We start from the raw sequence: 18,283 nt of genomic DNA on the forward strand, positions 1-18,283 counted from the left end.
CAAATAAGACATTAAGACCAAAGAAATATTCAATCCAAGTGTAGCTCATGAACCAATGCATTTATTGGGGCTCTTAATGAGAACATGGGTGGCTCAAAAGTAGCTGCATCACAGAATACTTACTCTGGCATGGATGTTGACTCATTGAAGTTGTATCTCTGGAATTACCTTCAGAACTTCCAGGCAGCTCCACCAGGACCACCTCTCCCCAAGCAATTGTTTTACTGCTTATATAACCTGGGGGAAAGGGAGGTCTTACAACTCTTGTATGATTGCTGAGTCCTGTAAGCCTCCCTTTCCCTCTAGAAAGCATTCTGTTGGAGGATATAGTTGCACTATGGTCCAGAAGAATTTTAATTACTGGAAATGTATACATTACCGTGTACCTCAAATCACTACTCAAAAAGCCTTGATGGTCTTTTGTTGATATATTAAATTTGAAACTTTGAAATTTCCATTAAAATCAAAATAGCATATTTTGGAGTGCCTACTAATAGCTTTAAATGATACTGGACTTTCCTTGCCATGTAATTTTATTTTGCTGGGAAAAGAAAGCATTAAAGAGAGATATCCTTGGTGAAAATATTGAATTGTAATGGAAATTTCCAGGTGGAAAACTAGCAGAGAGGAATTAAGAAGTTGCTGCTCCCTTCTAATTCTGTGAAATTGTAGTGGTGGCTGACAGCCATAGCAGCAAAGAAAGATTGATGGAAAATATGTAAGTGAAATATATGTGCTCATACTCCATAAAATTATTTACTTCACTTGAATAAACATTTAGAACATCATTAAACTCAGACAGTAATGGTTAATATTATATTTGTTATTTAAATAATGAGAACAAATCTTAAATGTTAGAAAAACATTGACTTTAAGAGAACATTCTTTGCTGAGCCAAAGAATAAATAAAATCAAACAGCAAAATATTTTTTGACATTTAGCCATTTGTGTTTGTCAAATATATGCGTAGTTCTCACATGTATAAGGAAATACAGTATTTAATCAAATAAAGAGATAGTAATTTTATTCTTGGTCAATATATCTCCTTTCTCAGAGAGTTAGCTTTAAGTACAAAGGCATTTCATTATTATTGATTTATATTTTATTGCCTTCAGTGTACACTTATCCTAGTTTATGTTTTGAGTTTTCCAGTATAAAGACCAAGTTCCCTCTTAAGTTATAGGAGCTTTGACATTGCTGGCTGACACATCTAGGATTTTGGAGCCAATAGCTAAATTTCTAAATTAAGATCAAGCTAAATTGGTGCACATAATTATTATAGCTCTAGAGACTTCCTTTGGATCCTATGGAAACAGACAATATTTTGCATGAATTGAGATGAAACTAGTACTGATTCCAGCAGGTTTATCTCTCTCTTCTAACGCAGAGGCTAATCAAATGTCTGTTCTATTCATTTATATTTTTATCTAAATTCTGCTGTGATCCTGAACACTGATTTTCTATCATGTACTGTGGCTTTGCTTTGCTTTGATCTTACCAGGATGTCCAGACAAAAGCTCTGGATCCAGGTGTAAGAGCCCGTTTGGTGGATTTCAAGGATGTATGAGACTCATATCCATCAACAAGCAAATGGTAGATCTGATTGCAGTCCAGCAGGGGTCCCTTGGCAACTTCAGTGACCTTCAGATAGACTCATGTGGCATCTCAGACAGGTAAGAACAGCCTCAGTGACCTATTCAAAATTTTGATAACACAAGAAATGAATTATATCTGCTTTAAAAATAAACAAATTTAACAATTGCTTTATATAACAAATTTCAAATAATAATATTAAGTATAAGATAGGTGACTATTAATTACACATAAACATGCTACCAACCTATAAGGTTTGATGCTCATGCTGTTATGGTTTTATTTTTATTTATTTTTAATCCTTGTGTGTGTGTGTGTGTGTGTGTGTGTGTGTGTGTGTGTGTGTGTGTATTCAATATGTGAGCATCTATGTGTTTATATGTGAATGTGGGCATACATATATATCATGCCATGCATTTGGATTTAAGAGGTCAACCTGGGTGTCACTTTTCACCTTCTACCTTGTTTTAGACAGGGTCTCTTGCTATCTGGACTATGAGATTCCAGGAACTCTTGCCTCCACCTCCCGACCTCCTGTAGGATTTCTGGGGTTACTGAAATGCTACCAGGTTGTATCCAGCTTTGTGGGGCTTATGTGGATCTGAACTCAGGTCATTATGTTTACTCAGCGAGCAAGTTAACCACTGTGCCACCTTCTCTGCCCTGCTATAGTTGTAGAAGGCCGCAAATATACCCAAACTATGTCATTCAACTCAATACACTGAGTCACCCAAGCAGTGATGTCGTCAGAGACCCGTGTGGCTGATTATCAGGCTGGCTTTGGATACCCTGGTAGATGAATATACTTAGGGGCAGGGGAACATGACGTGTGCCTATTCTATGTGCACTCTTACTTCCCATTACTGTCTTCTGTGTGGAAGCAGGAGAATCACTGCATCTAGGAATGCTTGGGGTACTGTATTGATTAAGGTGTGAGCATGACCCCACAAACTCAGTAGGAGCATGGGCACAGGACATGGCAAGGCAGGATTCAAGAGTTAATTGTAAAGGATGAGCAATTTCTGACATAATAACCAACAGTTAGTAATAATTAAAAACTGTAGGTAGACCTGGACAACTATAGTGAAGGAATCATTCCAGCCGTGCTTCTAACCATGGCTGCTAATTTTAATTACTGAGTTTGGTGGAATGTCACACCAATGCAGATTTAAATCCATATACCAGACCCTGAACTAAGCATATAATGCTTGTGAGAATTTAAATCCACCTCCACAAAACCTTGACAGTGACTGTGTCTGAAGAACAGGGAAATTGATGCATGGAGAGGTAAAGTTGACTAAGAAAACACAGAGCCCAACCCCAAAGCCAGGAAGTCAGAACTACATCCCTGGCATGCCATGCAACCTCTCTGGGTGCACATTAGTATTATGGGTGGTTAATTTTTCATCCATGTATAATAAATGAATCACTTAATGATTTAATACATTATAATTTAAAATAAGTGGTAACATTAAAAATTGACAGGAACTTAATACGATACAACCTTTTTCTTTTACTTTTTAAAAAGCATGACAGGGTTTAAGCAGAATCAAAGTTTCACATAAAGACATACATACAAATATACTCACTCATGTATGCATGGCTCTTCATGCATGTGCTTTAAACTCTTAGTCCTCATACACTGTGTTTCACACACATACACACTCATACTCTCAGTCACATGATTGGAAACTCCTCAAACAACTCTCATGCTGATTTATATGTGTACATTCACATGTGTCCATAAACACATGTCTATACCATACTCATACTCATACTCAGTAAAGTCATCTTCATACATACCCAGGTCTTTTTCACACAGCCACCCAGTATACTCTCTCTTCTGAATGTGATTTCTTTATCCTCTGTGGACATAAGGTGGGGTTGTCCTAAGTCCAGAAACTACAGACTAAGGGACATGGCATACTGATAAGACCAGCAGCTATCTCTGTCCACAAATGTGGAACAGAAATCTAGAGGGTTGCTGGCTCACCTCTAGCAGGTGTGAGCATCTAAATACTCACTAAGTTTCCAGGACCTATGTCATTTGTTTGGTGACTACTAAATACAGCTTTTTTTTTTTTGTTTTTGTTTTTGTTATCAACTGTTTAAGAATATCAAGAAACTGGTGAAGGTCACTATCCAAGCCATTGACACCACCCACCATTCTGGGAGGGTGGTGGGTACATGCTTAGTCTCAAACAATATCAGGCTACAGAGACTTCTGATAGGAAGTAGGAGAAGGTTTGGACAAGATTCATCACTGTGACCTTACTCACCCAGCACCTTCCTTCTTGTTCTGCCAGTTCCATGCTTCACAATTCACAGGCATTGACCAGTCCTTGGCCTTTCACCCCAAGATTTCACTCTACTGTCTTCCAGCTAGGCTCATCCTGCCCCCTCCAGTATCTGAGTTTCTCTCCCTAGCCCTCCACTTACGCTCTCTCCCCTCTCACACAGAGGCCCATAAATGCACCAAGCCTCTCTGTGCTCTCAAGGAGGTTTATTCCAAGCATTTGAAGACGCCCATTCTATCTCTTGTGGCACAGATAGCATCACTCTGGGAAGAGTAGCTGGGTGAGTGAGTTGTTTGATGAGGGGGTTCTCATTCGTTACTGTTCTGAGGATGTGAGACCCACAGGTAACTAACGTTTAGTTCCCTTGAATGTGATAATGTTTTAGATCTAAATTCAATATCATTTATTCTAGCCAAGCATTACATCCTATGAAAGCCTTTGAAATTGAAATTGTGCTGGACAGAGAATCTGGCTAAATGAAAATTTTACCTGTCACTTCAGGTTTGGGTATGTCGATGGATGTGTTTGTTCAAAGTCACATGCAATGAAAATAGTGATGGAAATGTCTGGAAGGAAGATTTAGAAGCCTGAGAAAATGGGTTGATGGATTGTTTTACTTTGTATTGGAATGACTAGCAAAGAGGGAAATGTTCAATGCAATTGCTTAGAGCCTGTGGTGAGGACAAGACCTCCGCCATGCAGTGCAGATTGCCATCGGTCACAAACTGGCAAACATCACCATATACTGAATTTAGTAAAATTCACAATTCAGTCTTTCGCATTTTATTTACAAATGTAAAATGCCTCACCTGACTAATTTGAATGGAGAAAAACGGGCCCAGTTAGCCTTTGGAAGATCAATGGGAAACAATCTGTATACCATGACAACTAAAGACTTTTTTGTTTGTTTGGATTTTAAGTAAAACTATTGAATCTGTCCCTTTAAAAAACAGTTTTGAGACCTTTTAAGAAAGGTCACCTCTGTCCTTTTCTGATTTGATTATAAACTAAGATTGGTAGTATTTTAATAGTTTTTTAATGTCCCCTTTTTTAAAACTAGATTGTCATTGAGTTGAAATGCTTAAAAATTAAATAAATTATGATAATGTATCTGAATGGGTTCCCTCAAATCTATAAGAATAATGGTTGTATAAGTATGAACATTCTTTCTTTCTTTTTTTTTGGATCTCCAAAAAGCAGAAGAATTACTTTAAGATTATATTTGTATGCCAGGTGCAGTGGTACATGCACTTGGGAGGCAGAGGCAGGTGGATTTCTGTTATTTGGAGGCCAGCATGGCCTGTGTAGTGAGTTCCAGGGCAGCCAAAGCTATAGAGTGAGACCCTATATCAACAACACCCCCCCCACCAAAAAATAAATGAAGACTGTGTTTGAATACAAGGTCATGTTTGTAGTGAGACTATAAGTGAGACTTCAGGTGATCCACTCTCCTTCTGTCCTGGATTGTTTTGTTCTGTGTACAGTGGACATCTATTTTTTAATCAAGAAAAAAATCAATAACACTATTTTCAGTTAACATTGGAAAAACTTATAAGCAAAGCATCAGGTTCCCTCTTCAGCTCTGATAAAGGAGGAGGCAGAAAGTCCACCACAAATATGTTCTGGCAGGCTCTGTAGTTTATTTTTTTAATTGAAAATGGATGAGAGCATTGGAAGCCTTGGTCTCAATGTATTATTCATTCTAACCTCTGAAAGGCATCTGTGGTCTGATCAGTTGTTTGAGTCTAAAGAAGTCCACAAATGTCTTTTGTTCCTGATACTTTACCTGTGTTAGGAACATTCTCACTAGAGTGCCTCTAAACCACATGCTATCCCTGACATTTTTGTTCAAATGTGATGCTAGGGCTGGAGAGATGGCTCAGTCTCTAAAGTGTTTGCCTCACAAGCATGAGGACTTGAGCTCACTTCTGTAAAAGGCCAGGCATGGCGGCATACTTCTGTAGCCTTAGCTTTTGGGGTGGGGATAGGTCAAAGACAAGTTGATCTCTGGAGCTCATTGGCCAGCCAGTCTAGCCCATCTGATGAATTTGGGTTCTGTGAGAGACCTTGTATCAGAAAAACGTAGAAAAAAAGAGCCATCAAGAAAAGAGCCCGATGTCACTCTTTGGCCTTCATAGGAACACGTACGTACACGTACACACACACACACACACACACACACACACACACACACACACACACAAATAATTCTGTAGCTTCCTAAGTAATGTTGCTCAAAGGATGTAATTTACAACAATTTTTTTAAAAAGACACAACACAACCTGGATTATTTATTTATTTTTATTTTAGATCATCTTGTTTTGTGAGTGACATTGTAAAGTTTTTATCAGGTATGTTGCTTAGGTTCAGGGGAGAGAGGAATGCAGAAACAGTTAAACTCAAAGTTGTTTTTGTTTTAACCCTAAGGAAGCACATGCCAGCCTTTTGTTTGGGATGTATTTACAAAAAATAAGCATGGCATACATTTAAAAAAATTAAAGTTACATTTGTGTGTGAATGTGTAATTATGTGTATATGTATGTGTGTTGGTCATGTGGAGAACAGAGGACAACTTACAAGAGTCAGTTCTCTCCTTCCACTATGTGGGTCCTTGGGATCAAACTCGGGTCATCAGTCTTGCAGCAAGTGCCTTTAGTGTCTGAACCATCTTGCTGGCCCTCTGTGAAATCCTGATTGTATCATTTTGTATTGAAGCTTCTTGACTCTTAATGAGCAGAAAACCACACAGATTCCAGGAGAAGCTTCTTTTCCGCCAGGGTCCCTTACTTTCTCCTGTCTTCCTATCCTGCCTCAGGTCCAAACAATTTCATGAGGACTTATTTTCTAACAGTTGATTCTCAATGTGATTATGTCACATCTATTTGCTATTCAGTGTTTATGAAAATGAATTAGGTTCCTATCCTTCTATGGAGACAGGGATACAGGTTCTGTCATTGTTACTTGCATCCCAGCATCTCAAAGGGGTTGTCCTCCAGAAAGCCCTTGCTGGGTCAGGGAACTGGTAAAAGGTTAGAGAAGATTTATTCCTCAAAGGGATCGAGAAATAATTTACAATTGAAGGCTTTCTAATGGAAATGCTCTAGGGAAAGGCAAGTCAGAAACTATAGCCTACAAGCAACTTAGCTAACTTCTCCAAGCTAAGGGGACTGTTGGAATCATCTTAGTCCCTTAGGAGTATTTCAGTCTACAGCAGAAAGTTCCCAGCTTCTTCTCCCAAATGTCTCAGACAATCTTCACTATTTCCTATGTCAAAAGTTACACCTATCCCTTTGACTTTAAAAAGTGGTTTATTTAGATCAAAACAACTTGATAAGTATTTATTTTCTAATAACTTAGTAACCTTGGAAGAAATGATACCTATACAGCAAAGGTAAGGCAATAGGTGACACAAATCATATCATACTTGAAAATTATGCCAAGTAGGTTTTAGCTGTTTTTTTTTTTTTTTTTTTTTTTTTTTTTTGCTACAAAAACAAACAATGAGAAATATTAGGTAGCTAGAGACCGGAGAGGTGGCTTATTGGTTAAAAGCAAGGACTGGAGTTTGGTTAATAGCAACCATCTCAGGTGGCTGACAACCACCCCAAACTCCAGCTTCCAGGAATCCAATGTCCTCTTCTGGCCTCCTCAGCCACCTAAATTCACACATGCACACACACACACACACACACACACACACACACACACACACACAATTTAAAATAAAATGAATCCTAAAATATTAACTAGCTCTGTGAAATGGTATATATGTTAATCTGCTTCATTGTATAATAGTTTTATTATCTGTAGCATCATGCTGTTTTCAATTAATATACACAATGATTTTTAAAGGTAAAGTGATGCATATAAATTAAAAGAAATATTTTAATTAAACACAATTGTTGACCTACTTGGACCCTTCACAGCTTTTCAAAGCCTAGAATCAGCTCAGACAATGTGCTAGCCTTTCTTTTTCATTCCCTGTTAGTTTCAAATGGTCCTCTACTTAAAAAAATAAATTATTCATGGCATAGCTTCTCAAACACAGATTTGATTAAAATGATGCATTGTGGTTTAATGCTGCACAACTGAGATACCTCAAGGGGGTAAGCCTACTATGCTCCATAGTTGTTGAGTAGGGCAGTTCTTTCTCTTGGAGAGTTACAACAACCAGGGCAGTCCTTGTGGTTAGGCTGAGCACCAGAGACCACCCCACCACTGCTTGCATATATGAGTGTATAGTGAGCATTCTTAGACAATTCTAGATCTGCAGACTGAATAAATAAAGACAGTATTTCCTCTCTTTTCCCTCTTCCTTTACCCTTTCCTTAGTCAATTTCCCTCCCTATACTCAAGCAGTAGAGTAACTCAGAATGATGAAACACTATTACATGTAAGCTGTTGATATCCTGGCTAATACTGACATCACACCATGTCACTTAAGGAAGATAAAGGATTGTTATATGGTGAGACATGTTCAAGAGTAAGTAGTTAGAGATACTTGAGAATTGGCCAAACCCAGATGAATTTAATGACTCAAGGTTTAGTCCTGTGCGTAAAGTGCCTCAGCGCCAGACTGTGTAACTATTGGTCATGGGGAATTTACTCTCCCCCATGGTCAACATTCTTGTTTCACATGACCATATATGAATGATAAATACTATATTATATCTCGCCACAATTAATAGCTTCTTCTCTCTCTCTTTTAGGTGTTTGCCCAACTCTTGCGAACATGGTGGCGAGTGTTCTCAGTCTTGGAGCACCTTTTATTGTAACTGTACAAACACAGGGTACACAGGAGCCACTTGCCACAGCTGTAAGCCACACACGCTTTCTCTTCTGCCCTCTGTTTCCTATACATTGCCTTCTCTGGTGTCTGTACTTAAGCGACCTATGTGACCTTGTACTGGGATACACGGTCTGAATTTCAGTAACCAATCAGTTTCTAGTCCACACCTCATTTCATTAAGTCGCCAAAGCAGAAACATAGAATGTGAAACAAGTAAGAAGGGGACAGATAGTTGGGAAGCACAAAAAAAAATAAGCTCAGAAAGCAAAAGATAGCTAAGGACAAAATAATCCAGTAAGATGTGGACTGTGTGAATGCTTTCTGCTACATGACCTGGACAGCGTTTGACTTTGAACTTTCTAGAAGTACAGTGTAAGCAGAAAGAGATCAGTTACCAGATTCTGTGTTGACACTCTGCAATGAAGATATTCTCAGGAGCAGTGCTGGATCAGCTGGCCTGGGGCAGGTTCTGGTAGAGAGCTTCATTCATTAAGTACAGTCCAAGAGGGCAATATTCCATTTGGGCATCGATAAGTATCATAGACTGGCTGGCTTAGGTACAGTATAAATTTGTTTCTTACAGTTTGGTGGCTAGAAGCTCAAGCTCACGTGGGTTCAAGGATTTGGCCCTGATGAGGTCCTGCTTACTAGTTTACAGACTGTCTTCTTGCCCCCTGTGTTCTCATACATCCCCAAGAATCATAGCCCTCTCTGGCCCCTATTGCCTATCATGTAGTCTTTATTCTCATGATCTCACCACTCCTGAAAGCTCTATCCCCTAGACCATTCTCCCAGGAACTAATCTTCTATATGTGAATTTGGGGGAGCCATAAGTCTTCAGTCTTACTTAAATTTTGTTTAAGATCTGTTTAATGAGGTTGATGGTAGTTAAGTGGGACAGGCAATTATTACAGTAACCATACTTAATTTTATTGAGCACTTTCTAAATTCTAAGAGTAGGTTTAATATTTTGTGCTTGCTGACTCATTTGATTCTGACATTACCCTCTTATATCAGTACTACTGTTATTGGCCTAGTTAACCAATGGTATAATTTGGGGATATTATTAAGTTTCCCAAGTTTGTTTAAAGAGTATAGGCAGAAGGAGGGTGCTCCAAATACCAAGGTCACAGCCAATATATTTTCCTATATTATAAATCATGTACCTTTTCTTTTCTATTGAAATGTTCACTTAAGCTGTAAGCCTCATGTTATTTTCATGGTCCACTTACTCAATAATGGAGTGACTCATGCCTGTCTTTCACATCTACTGTTTCATGTTACTACACAAATTCTTAGAAAAACAGAAGCAAGAGTTGACTTGAAGCAAGAGTTAAGTGCAAATTCAACTATCTTACAAACTTGGACACGTCAACCACACAGCACATTGTTTTGTGTCCCTATTAGAGTAGGAGTCAGAATCCTAGGCTCTCAGTACTAGACACCCTATGGAAGACAACAAGGAGCTCTAGTTCAAGGGTAGAAAGACCATGTTCAAGAAGCCTCTGGGCCCTATCAGTCCTTCAAGAGCGATGGCTGGGTACTGGTTGTATATATTGGTATTATGTATATTGGTATTGGAGTCATGGCTGGGTGCTGGTTGTATATATAGGTATTGGGTATATTGGTTGTATATATTGGTATTGGAGCCATGGCCGGGAACTAGTTGTATATATTGGTATTGTGTATATTGGTTGTGTTTATTGGTATTGGAGTCATTGCCAGGTATTGGTTGTATATATTGTAGTGTCTCCTTGATTCTACAAAAAATGCTCATTGGAGAGGAAGCCTCTCTCAATCTGTCACCAGAGGCCAAATCACTCAGCATATTAATCCAGCTATTGAAAGACAGCGTATTTTGGATTTATTTTTACATATTCTATCACCTCCATTAAAATCTGACTCAAATATGAAAGCTATTGAATGCATTGTAATTGACTCTGCATGTTGTATTGTTATTAATAAGTGAATGTAACTATAAATACAAACAGCTCTGAGGAGAAACTTGACTGGGAAATAAAAAGGTCATTTGACATGTGCCCCATAATGTGATCCAAAAACTAACAGATTGGGTTCTCAAGCAAGCTGCTTAAATGGAGCTGGAGGGTTTTTGTCAAAAATGTTCTGAGAAACAGAATGAGAATAATGCCACTGCTCAGAGTGCTGAGTCAAAGATGGAGTCTTCTAAAAGGTTCCAGCAGAATCTCAGCAGTTGGAAGGCCGAGGCAGGGCTATCATGACTCAGAGGCTAAAGTGCACTCACATTGAAAGTTTGTTTTTAGAAAGAAAAGGCTTAAATTAGAAAATAATCATCACGTCCTAGAAGGGCAGTCAGTAACATCAAAGCAAAAGTCTTTCCCATTTGGAGCTGGAGTTAAGAGTGAGCACTGCTCTTGCAGAGAATCTGAATTCTGCTACCAGTGACCTTGAGCCAACTCACAACCTTCTATAACTCCACTTCCAAGGCATCCAACATTTCTGGCCTCCAAAGGCCCCTGAACTCATGTGCACATACTCCACCACACACACATACATATAATTAAAAACAGTGGACCTGGAGAGTTGACTCAGCATTTAAGAGCATGTACTGCTCTTCCAGAGGGCCTGAGTTTCAGTTTCCAGCACCTAGAGTAGGTGGCTCCAAACTTCCCCTCACACCAGCTTTAGGGAGATCTGACCCTCTACCCTCCCTGAGCATCTGCATTCATATTCACACACACACACACACACACACACACACACACACACACACACACACATGCACGCACATGCACACACACCTTCATGTAATTAAAAATGCTAAAAGTAAATCTTAAAGGATATAAAAATAAATTTAAAAAAGCATTTCTATTATTCTTGTCTACTTGTGTGCTTCTGGGAGCCCATCACCATCCCAAAGTAATGTGTATATCTTTGGCAACCACTTTCAAGGCATTTATGACCATATGCATATGCTTCCAGAAATATAAAACTAACCATTTTACATGCCCACTTCACTGCACAATGTAAATATAGCTACAAACCACTGTGTGCTTATGTCTCCATCTATGTAATATAAATAGGGATAAGTGAAGGCATCATATTGTAAAGCAGTGTGGAAGGCAAGTTCCAGAATTACTTGTAAAATTTGTAACTTTGCACAAATTAGCTGCAATGTTTCATGTGGCCTAAACATTCATTAACACAATTTTCAAAAATTTAAAATTGATTCATGGGAGGCTACCCGGGGGTTTGTTTTATTTCAGATTTCATGGAATAAAAACCTTAATGGAAATTACTGGTGTATTTGGCCAGGCGTTTGATGAGAAGTGTGCATTTCGCAGATGTTAATATCAAACCTTATGCATGGCAAATATATACTCGTATAATAAAAAATTCAATTATGGATTAAAACACAATGAGACCACTTGAGGGCATATTTCATATGAATATTTCCTCTGCTTTGAATCTTAATTGTGTTGAGTGCTTATTAAAGAGCATTAGAGAAGTTTCATAATTACATTTAAAACTATAGATGAGGAACTTTGTGAATCTTTTCCCCCCTCTGAAGAAAAATGTTTACCTCTAACTAAGTTGATGGAAGAAAGTAGCATAGTTCAAATATTATTTAAAATGTCTCCACTGCATAATTATTCGGTAGTGCCTGATTAGTTCTGAAGGTCACACTACTGTACTTTCAGATGTTAGGTTATTACAAGGTGATTCTAGAATTAGATATTCTGGAACAGGTACCACAAGATACTATGTTATACTTACAAAGAACTTAACATTTAAATAGCTGCCTTCTTTTCCTTAGTTCTCCCTACCATAAAAAATAAGCTAAATTTTCATCTTGATCTAATAATCTTCTCCTTTGGTGATAAAAATGTCATGAAATACAATCTCATTTTTTGTATGTTATCCCTTTCATCCACACTAATTTGAAAAGAAAAGAAGGATGGATTTTGTTTTAAAATATAAATGTTACCTGTTCTCTTGGCTAGTGATGTAGATAGACTTGGCAAATCTACTGTAAATCTCTTAAAATTTGAGAGATTTGTTTCGTGTTATTTCATTTATGACATCTCTCTTTTCTCTCTCTCAGCTGTCTATGAGCAGTCATGTGAAGCCTACAAGCACCGAGGAAATGCTTCTGGGTTTTATTATGTAGACTCAGATGGAAGTGGGCCTCTGCAACCATTTCTCCTATACTGCAATATGACTGGTAAGTTAACACACTTCCATTTACTAGTTAAATCTGCTTTAATGAACGAATTGCACAAAATTAAAATGAAATAAGTATAACATTGATTGAATTTGCAACAAGATTGAAGTGAGTATTTGTTCTACCTTCATTTCTGTGGCTGTGATAAAACACCCTGACAAAAGATACCTTAAGAGAGAGAGGGTTTATTTTAGCTTATAGGTCTAGATTATAGTCTATTATTTTAGAGAAGTCTTGGCAACAAGAGCTTGATGCAGCTAGTTACATCACATTGACAGTCAGGGACAGAGATCATGACTATATCCATGCTTATTGCTCAACTAGCTTTTACTACTCTTATACTAGGGAATGGTGCTGCCCATGGTGGCCTGAGTCTCTAGAAGAGAATCATCCATTGATATGCACACAGACCAACCTGATCTAGATAATCTCTCACTGAGACTCTTTTTCCAGTAGATTCTAGACTGTGGCAAGTTGACAATTAAAACTAACCATCACATTACTATTTAGTAAAAAGCAACATAAATATTTAACAATTTTGTTATTTAAATGCTAATAATTTACATATTGTTAATCTATGTGCATATGGTAATTATGCAGTATATCTAATGATAGATGTTTTCTATTGTGTCTCAAAACATAAGAATTTGTCAGAGAAATCAATGCCCAGAAAAGACAGATCTCAAAAAGATACATCGTTTCAAATACATGTAACTATGACATTTATTTGTTTTCTAGAATTCTACATAATCCCGGACAGAAATTAGTAGTCACAGAAAAATATGTTTGATATAAAAAGAAATAGAGTGCTCATAATCTTACAATATTGGTAACAGCTTGTAAATATTGACATCTGGCCCCCTCTTGCTAGTATTAACACCATTCTGCTCACCACTGTATGGGAGGCCTTACCTAACACAAGAGAAATAAAAGCATGAGGATGGGAAAGTATGACCTGTGATTTTCATTACTCATAGGTGGTTAAATTATATGTTCAGAATATTCTGAAAAGCTATAGTAAATGATTTTAATTTACAACAATTACTGTATTCCAACTAACATTAAATTGTTTGTTTCTATATACCAGTAATATGCAATTAGAAAATGACCTTCTAGAAGATTGTATCTCCAACGACCTCTTAACTCTCAAATACATGGTAATAAATACAATAGAGGATATGCAAGGCTTCTCACAAATAGGCATAAAATGCTCTTTTTATGATTTAAAATCCTAGAGGTATAGAGGAATATAAAATTTTCATTAATTAAGAGACTCAACATTGTAAAATGTCAGTTCTTTCAAGACTGATATTGATTTTTAGTACAAACTTAAATTAAAATTCCAGTAGGGTACTTGTTTGTAGGTTGGTGTGATTATTTTGGTGAGAATGGATAAGAAGATTTTTATACTTTATATGAAAGGGTCAGAAACAAGTCGGTTTTGAAGAACAGAGCTGAAGGACTCAGTTCTATGAGGTATAAACATTGGTAACTAAAACAAAAGACAGACTTCATATACAGATTCGCTCATATCTAGATAATTAAGATTTTACCAAGGTGATACTGATGGGTAATGAGAGAGAGAGATAACCTTTTCAATAATTGACACCAAGGGAAATTGTCTATAAACACTCCCCTCCCCTCAAAAAGAAAGCATATCCATACTTCTTTTTTCAAATACAAAATGATGAATTCTGGGTGTACTGTTTTGTATAATATGGCAGCCACAAACTACTTAAATTAATTAAGATTAATTCCAAGGTTCAATGAATTTAAATGTATTTTACCAATCCAAGTCCTTTAACTAAAAGCAAATAATTGCTCTTTATATTTCTGTGTGTCACCTGTGGCTAGCAAGGAGTGTGCTGGTCATCAAGGTACAGAAAATTTTCATCAGGTCATGAAGTTACACTGCACAGTGCTACAGTATGACATCCAGGTTTGTGAAACATAGCAAAGGGTAAGGGGCAATTTTGAATTGATTCAAGCATTGTTGGAAAGGAAGATTTGCTACTAATGACCTAGTCATGAATATCTGAAGATACAATCTTCCAGATAGAAGATATAGCAAATGCCAAGTCCTGAGATCTCCAGGCATATTCAGAAACCAACAACAAACTCAAGTTAACTTGAGTATGGCCAGTGAGTAGGGCACAGTAAAGGATGGGGAAGGTCAACCAACTAGAGTGTATAAGAAGAGGGGGAGTCATGATGCCTTAAGGTCTTTGGGTGTTGCCCTGAGTGTGACAGCAAGATCTGGGTACATTTCAAGCACAGTGGCATATGATGTATTCAACCTGATCTCCTTTGATAGGACCATAACTGCTCTCACATTGGCAAATGCCTGTCCAGGAGCAAGGATACAATATATGTGGAGTTAAAGTTAGGAGACCATTTAGAAAGCACAGATGTATTAGTTACTTTCCTACTATTTTGATAAAACTAAGGCAACTTATAGAAGGAAGAGGTTTTTTTTTTTTTTTTTTTTGGTGGGGGGAAGAGGGTTCAGTTCTAGAGGGTGAGAGTCCATGACCAGAGCAGAGGTAGCAAGCAGAAGGTAGGGCTGAAGCTTCAGCCAGGAACTCACATCTCAAACCATAAACAGGAAGCAGAGAGAGCACAATGTAACATGCATTTTCTGAAATCACAGCACCTGCCTTCTGTGACACACTTCCTCCATAATGTCACACTTTGTAATCCTTCTCAAAAAAACAAAACAAAACAAAACAACAACAACAAAAACCCACCATCTGAGGAGGACCAAGTATTTACATGCTAAATACTTATGGGGGACAATGAATTCAAATCCTCACAGCAGATGTCCAGGAACAAGCTGATGGTGGCGCTATTGCCCCTGACCATTACCAATGCAGATGGGGGGAAAGAAACTGGTCTTGTTTGTGGAATACATATGAGACTCGAGAAAACAAAAAGAACCATGATCTGCTTAGACAACCAAAGCGTTAACACTATTGGACATGGGATCAGAAAAGGTTTGAGGAGCAGAGAGCAAAAACTCCATATAACTTATTTTGAGTTGAAGATGTCTATCACACGACCAAGCACAATGTTAAGGAGACAGCTGGATAGGCAACAACAATAGGTCTATACTAATATGTAATTTTAAAAACTACAGGGTAGTGGTTAAACCTAGGCTATTGATTTTTATGGGGTGAGAATTACTGAGAACATATCTTTAGAGAGTTTTCAAATATACTTCTTGGTGGCTTTATGAATTGACAACCACTGAGGAAACTGTTCTCTAGACTAACCTGATCAAAAACACATGCTGATTAGACATGCTTATCTCCTGTGTGCCGCTGGACAGCCTGCATGCTACATATTGCCAGGCAGTAGCTATGACTTTCTGTCTCATAGGTCAGGAGGGGATAGAACCATAGATAGTCTTTCCAGATGACTATTTTATGTACACAGGTTTGGAGTTGCTGTTTTAGACAGGTGATTCTCAAATTTTTGTATGCACAGACTAATCTGCTCTGTAAATTTAAACACACTAATGATGAAAAGAGTTCACAAAGAATAAAGGAAAGCTCTGTCTGTGTAAACCATGCACTTGAGGGTCTGAATTAATTTTGAAGCTTGCCAGTTTGTATAGGATGGATCATGAGTAAGAGTTAACTGCAATGCCCTGCAAAGCTACAGAATCATACTTCCTGAGCCGTTTGTCTACAAATGAGGTGTAAACTGTGATTCTAAAAAAATTAAATCTCTGTAAACTAACAAATATTTCTGGTCTTTGAGGCTTCCAGAAACACACACACACACACACACACACACACACACACACACACACACACACAGAGAGAGAGAGAGAGAGAGAGAGAGAGAGAGAGAGAGAGAGAGAGAGAATATTGTGGTAATAGAGGTAGAGGGAGTCATTTCTTGATTTGTGGTCATCATGTTCCATAAAGTAACCATGGACATTGCATTAAAAAATACTAAATCATTGTTCCTAAGAGGAACATATTAAGATAGGTTTTCAAGAGTCTCTGGTAACATTATTCTCTTCAATAAATCAATATTTAATCTTGTTTTATATGTGTTTAATGTTAAAGAAATTACACACACACAGGTGCACACACATGAGAGAGAGAGAGGAGAGAGAGAGAGAGAGAGAGAGAGAGAGAGAGAGAGAGAGAGAGAGCGCTATGATTCATTAACATTTAATTTGTGACCAAAAGCATTGTAACTCACTGCTGGGCAGTGCTAATCTAACATGTTTTATGTTCCAATCATGGTTTGAGCTTAGTGATAATCCTCAGTACCTCAGCAGTATTAGGCAACCATTTTAAACAGCAATATCATCAACAAAAAGAGAGAGGAGGGAAGGATTGCAAAATAGACCATAACCACAGTCATTTCTGATATGAGGACTAAAACGGGAGGCAAAGAGCAGCTGTTTCTTCAGCTCTAGCTGGGAATACATATATAGAGAACTCAATTTTTGCTATTCTGTGCATGTCTACAGACGACTAGAAAATGTTGGGGTTACAAATAAATTTTTATCAAGTGCGCGAATTGAGAAATAATGAAGATCTATAAATGATGGGATCAACTAACTCATATGCTACTATGGATAATAATTCAGGCACGCATCACCATATGCAAATTACTGAATTACATCTGGCAGATGTTGAGGGCAGAGACACATTTGTTCAGGGATAGCTACATGTCTCTAGAAGCTTCAGAATAATGAAACATGATCCAACAAAAGAAGCAACTCAGAATATAACAACCCCCAGCAAGAAGCAGGAGAAGCACATGTTACCATGTGAAACTCTCCTTGGTTTCTATTTTTGCAAAGGAGGAAACCAAGACTCGGCAAGTGTTGGTGTAGCAGGCTGGCGGTATCAGGTGAAATAGGCGAGAACTCAAATCTTGGTCCCTTTTCTTACAGCCTGAAGCCTTTCCAACCTTTGGCTAGTGCACCTTTATTTGTCTCTTCTTGTTACCCAAATCAAGGATAGCAGTCAAGAAAACAAGGCACAGTGCTGAGTCAATAGCTTGCAACTGTGTGACTTAGAAACTAATATAAGTTTGAAATCAGTGTGAAGGAAAGGGTCCTAAGTGGATTAAAAGAACTCTAAGAATTACAAGCCAACTGGCAGGAACAAGAAAACAAAAATCCCTATTTCAAGTAGAAAGTTTCTAAAGTCACATTAAAGACCAAATTTCTTTGCCAACTGAGTATCCTAAATATAATTTAAAATTAGAATTCGATGAGTCCCTGTAGATGCTCCTGTTTGGTGGAAGGCAGTTTTAGGCCACTTTAAACTCATTGTGTTTGCTATAATGAAATAGTTTTGTGTTTAAGAAGTTACTCTGTATCAAGCCTTACATTGTAAAGAAGATTGCTTCAGTGGGACCTGAAGTGATGGT

At 37.8% G+C, this 18,283-nt stretch overlaps 1 protein-coding gene across 2 annotated transcripts in view; it reads left to right on the top strand.

The window, feature by feature from the left end:
• Cntnap4 (contactin associated protein family member 4) overlaps window positions 1-18,283 on the top strand; it is a 287,263-nt gene that overhangs the window by 197,242 nt on the left and 71,738 nt on the right. For both annotated transcript variants that reach the window (XM_036187241.1, XM_036187242.1), the window contains 3 exons: window positions 1,502-1,673; window positions 8,600-8,706; window positions 12,764-12,883. In XM_036187241.1, the coding sequence (XP_036043134.1) occupies window positions 1,502-1,673; window positions 8,600-8,706; window positions 12,764-12,883 (399 nt within the window). The remainder of the gene's footprint in view (window positions 1-1,501; window positions 1,674-8,599; window positions 8,707-12,763; window positions 12,884-18,283) is intronic.

This window comes from Onychomys torridus, chromosome 5, assembly GCF_903995425.1.
Source record: "Onychomys torridus chromosome 5, mOncTor1.1, whole genome shotgun sequence".
Lineage (NCBI taxonomy): Eukaryota > Metazoa > Chordata > Mammalia > Rodentia > Cricetidae > Onychomys > Onychomys torridus.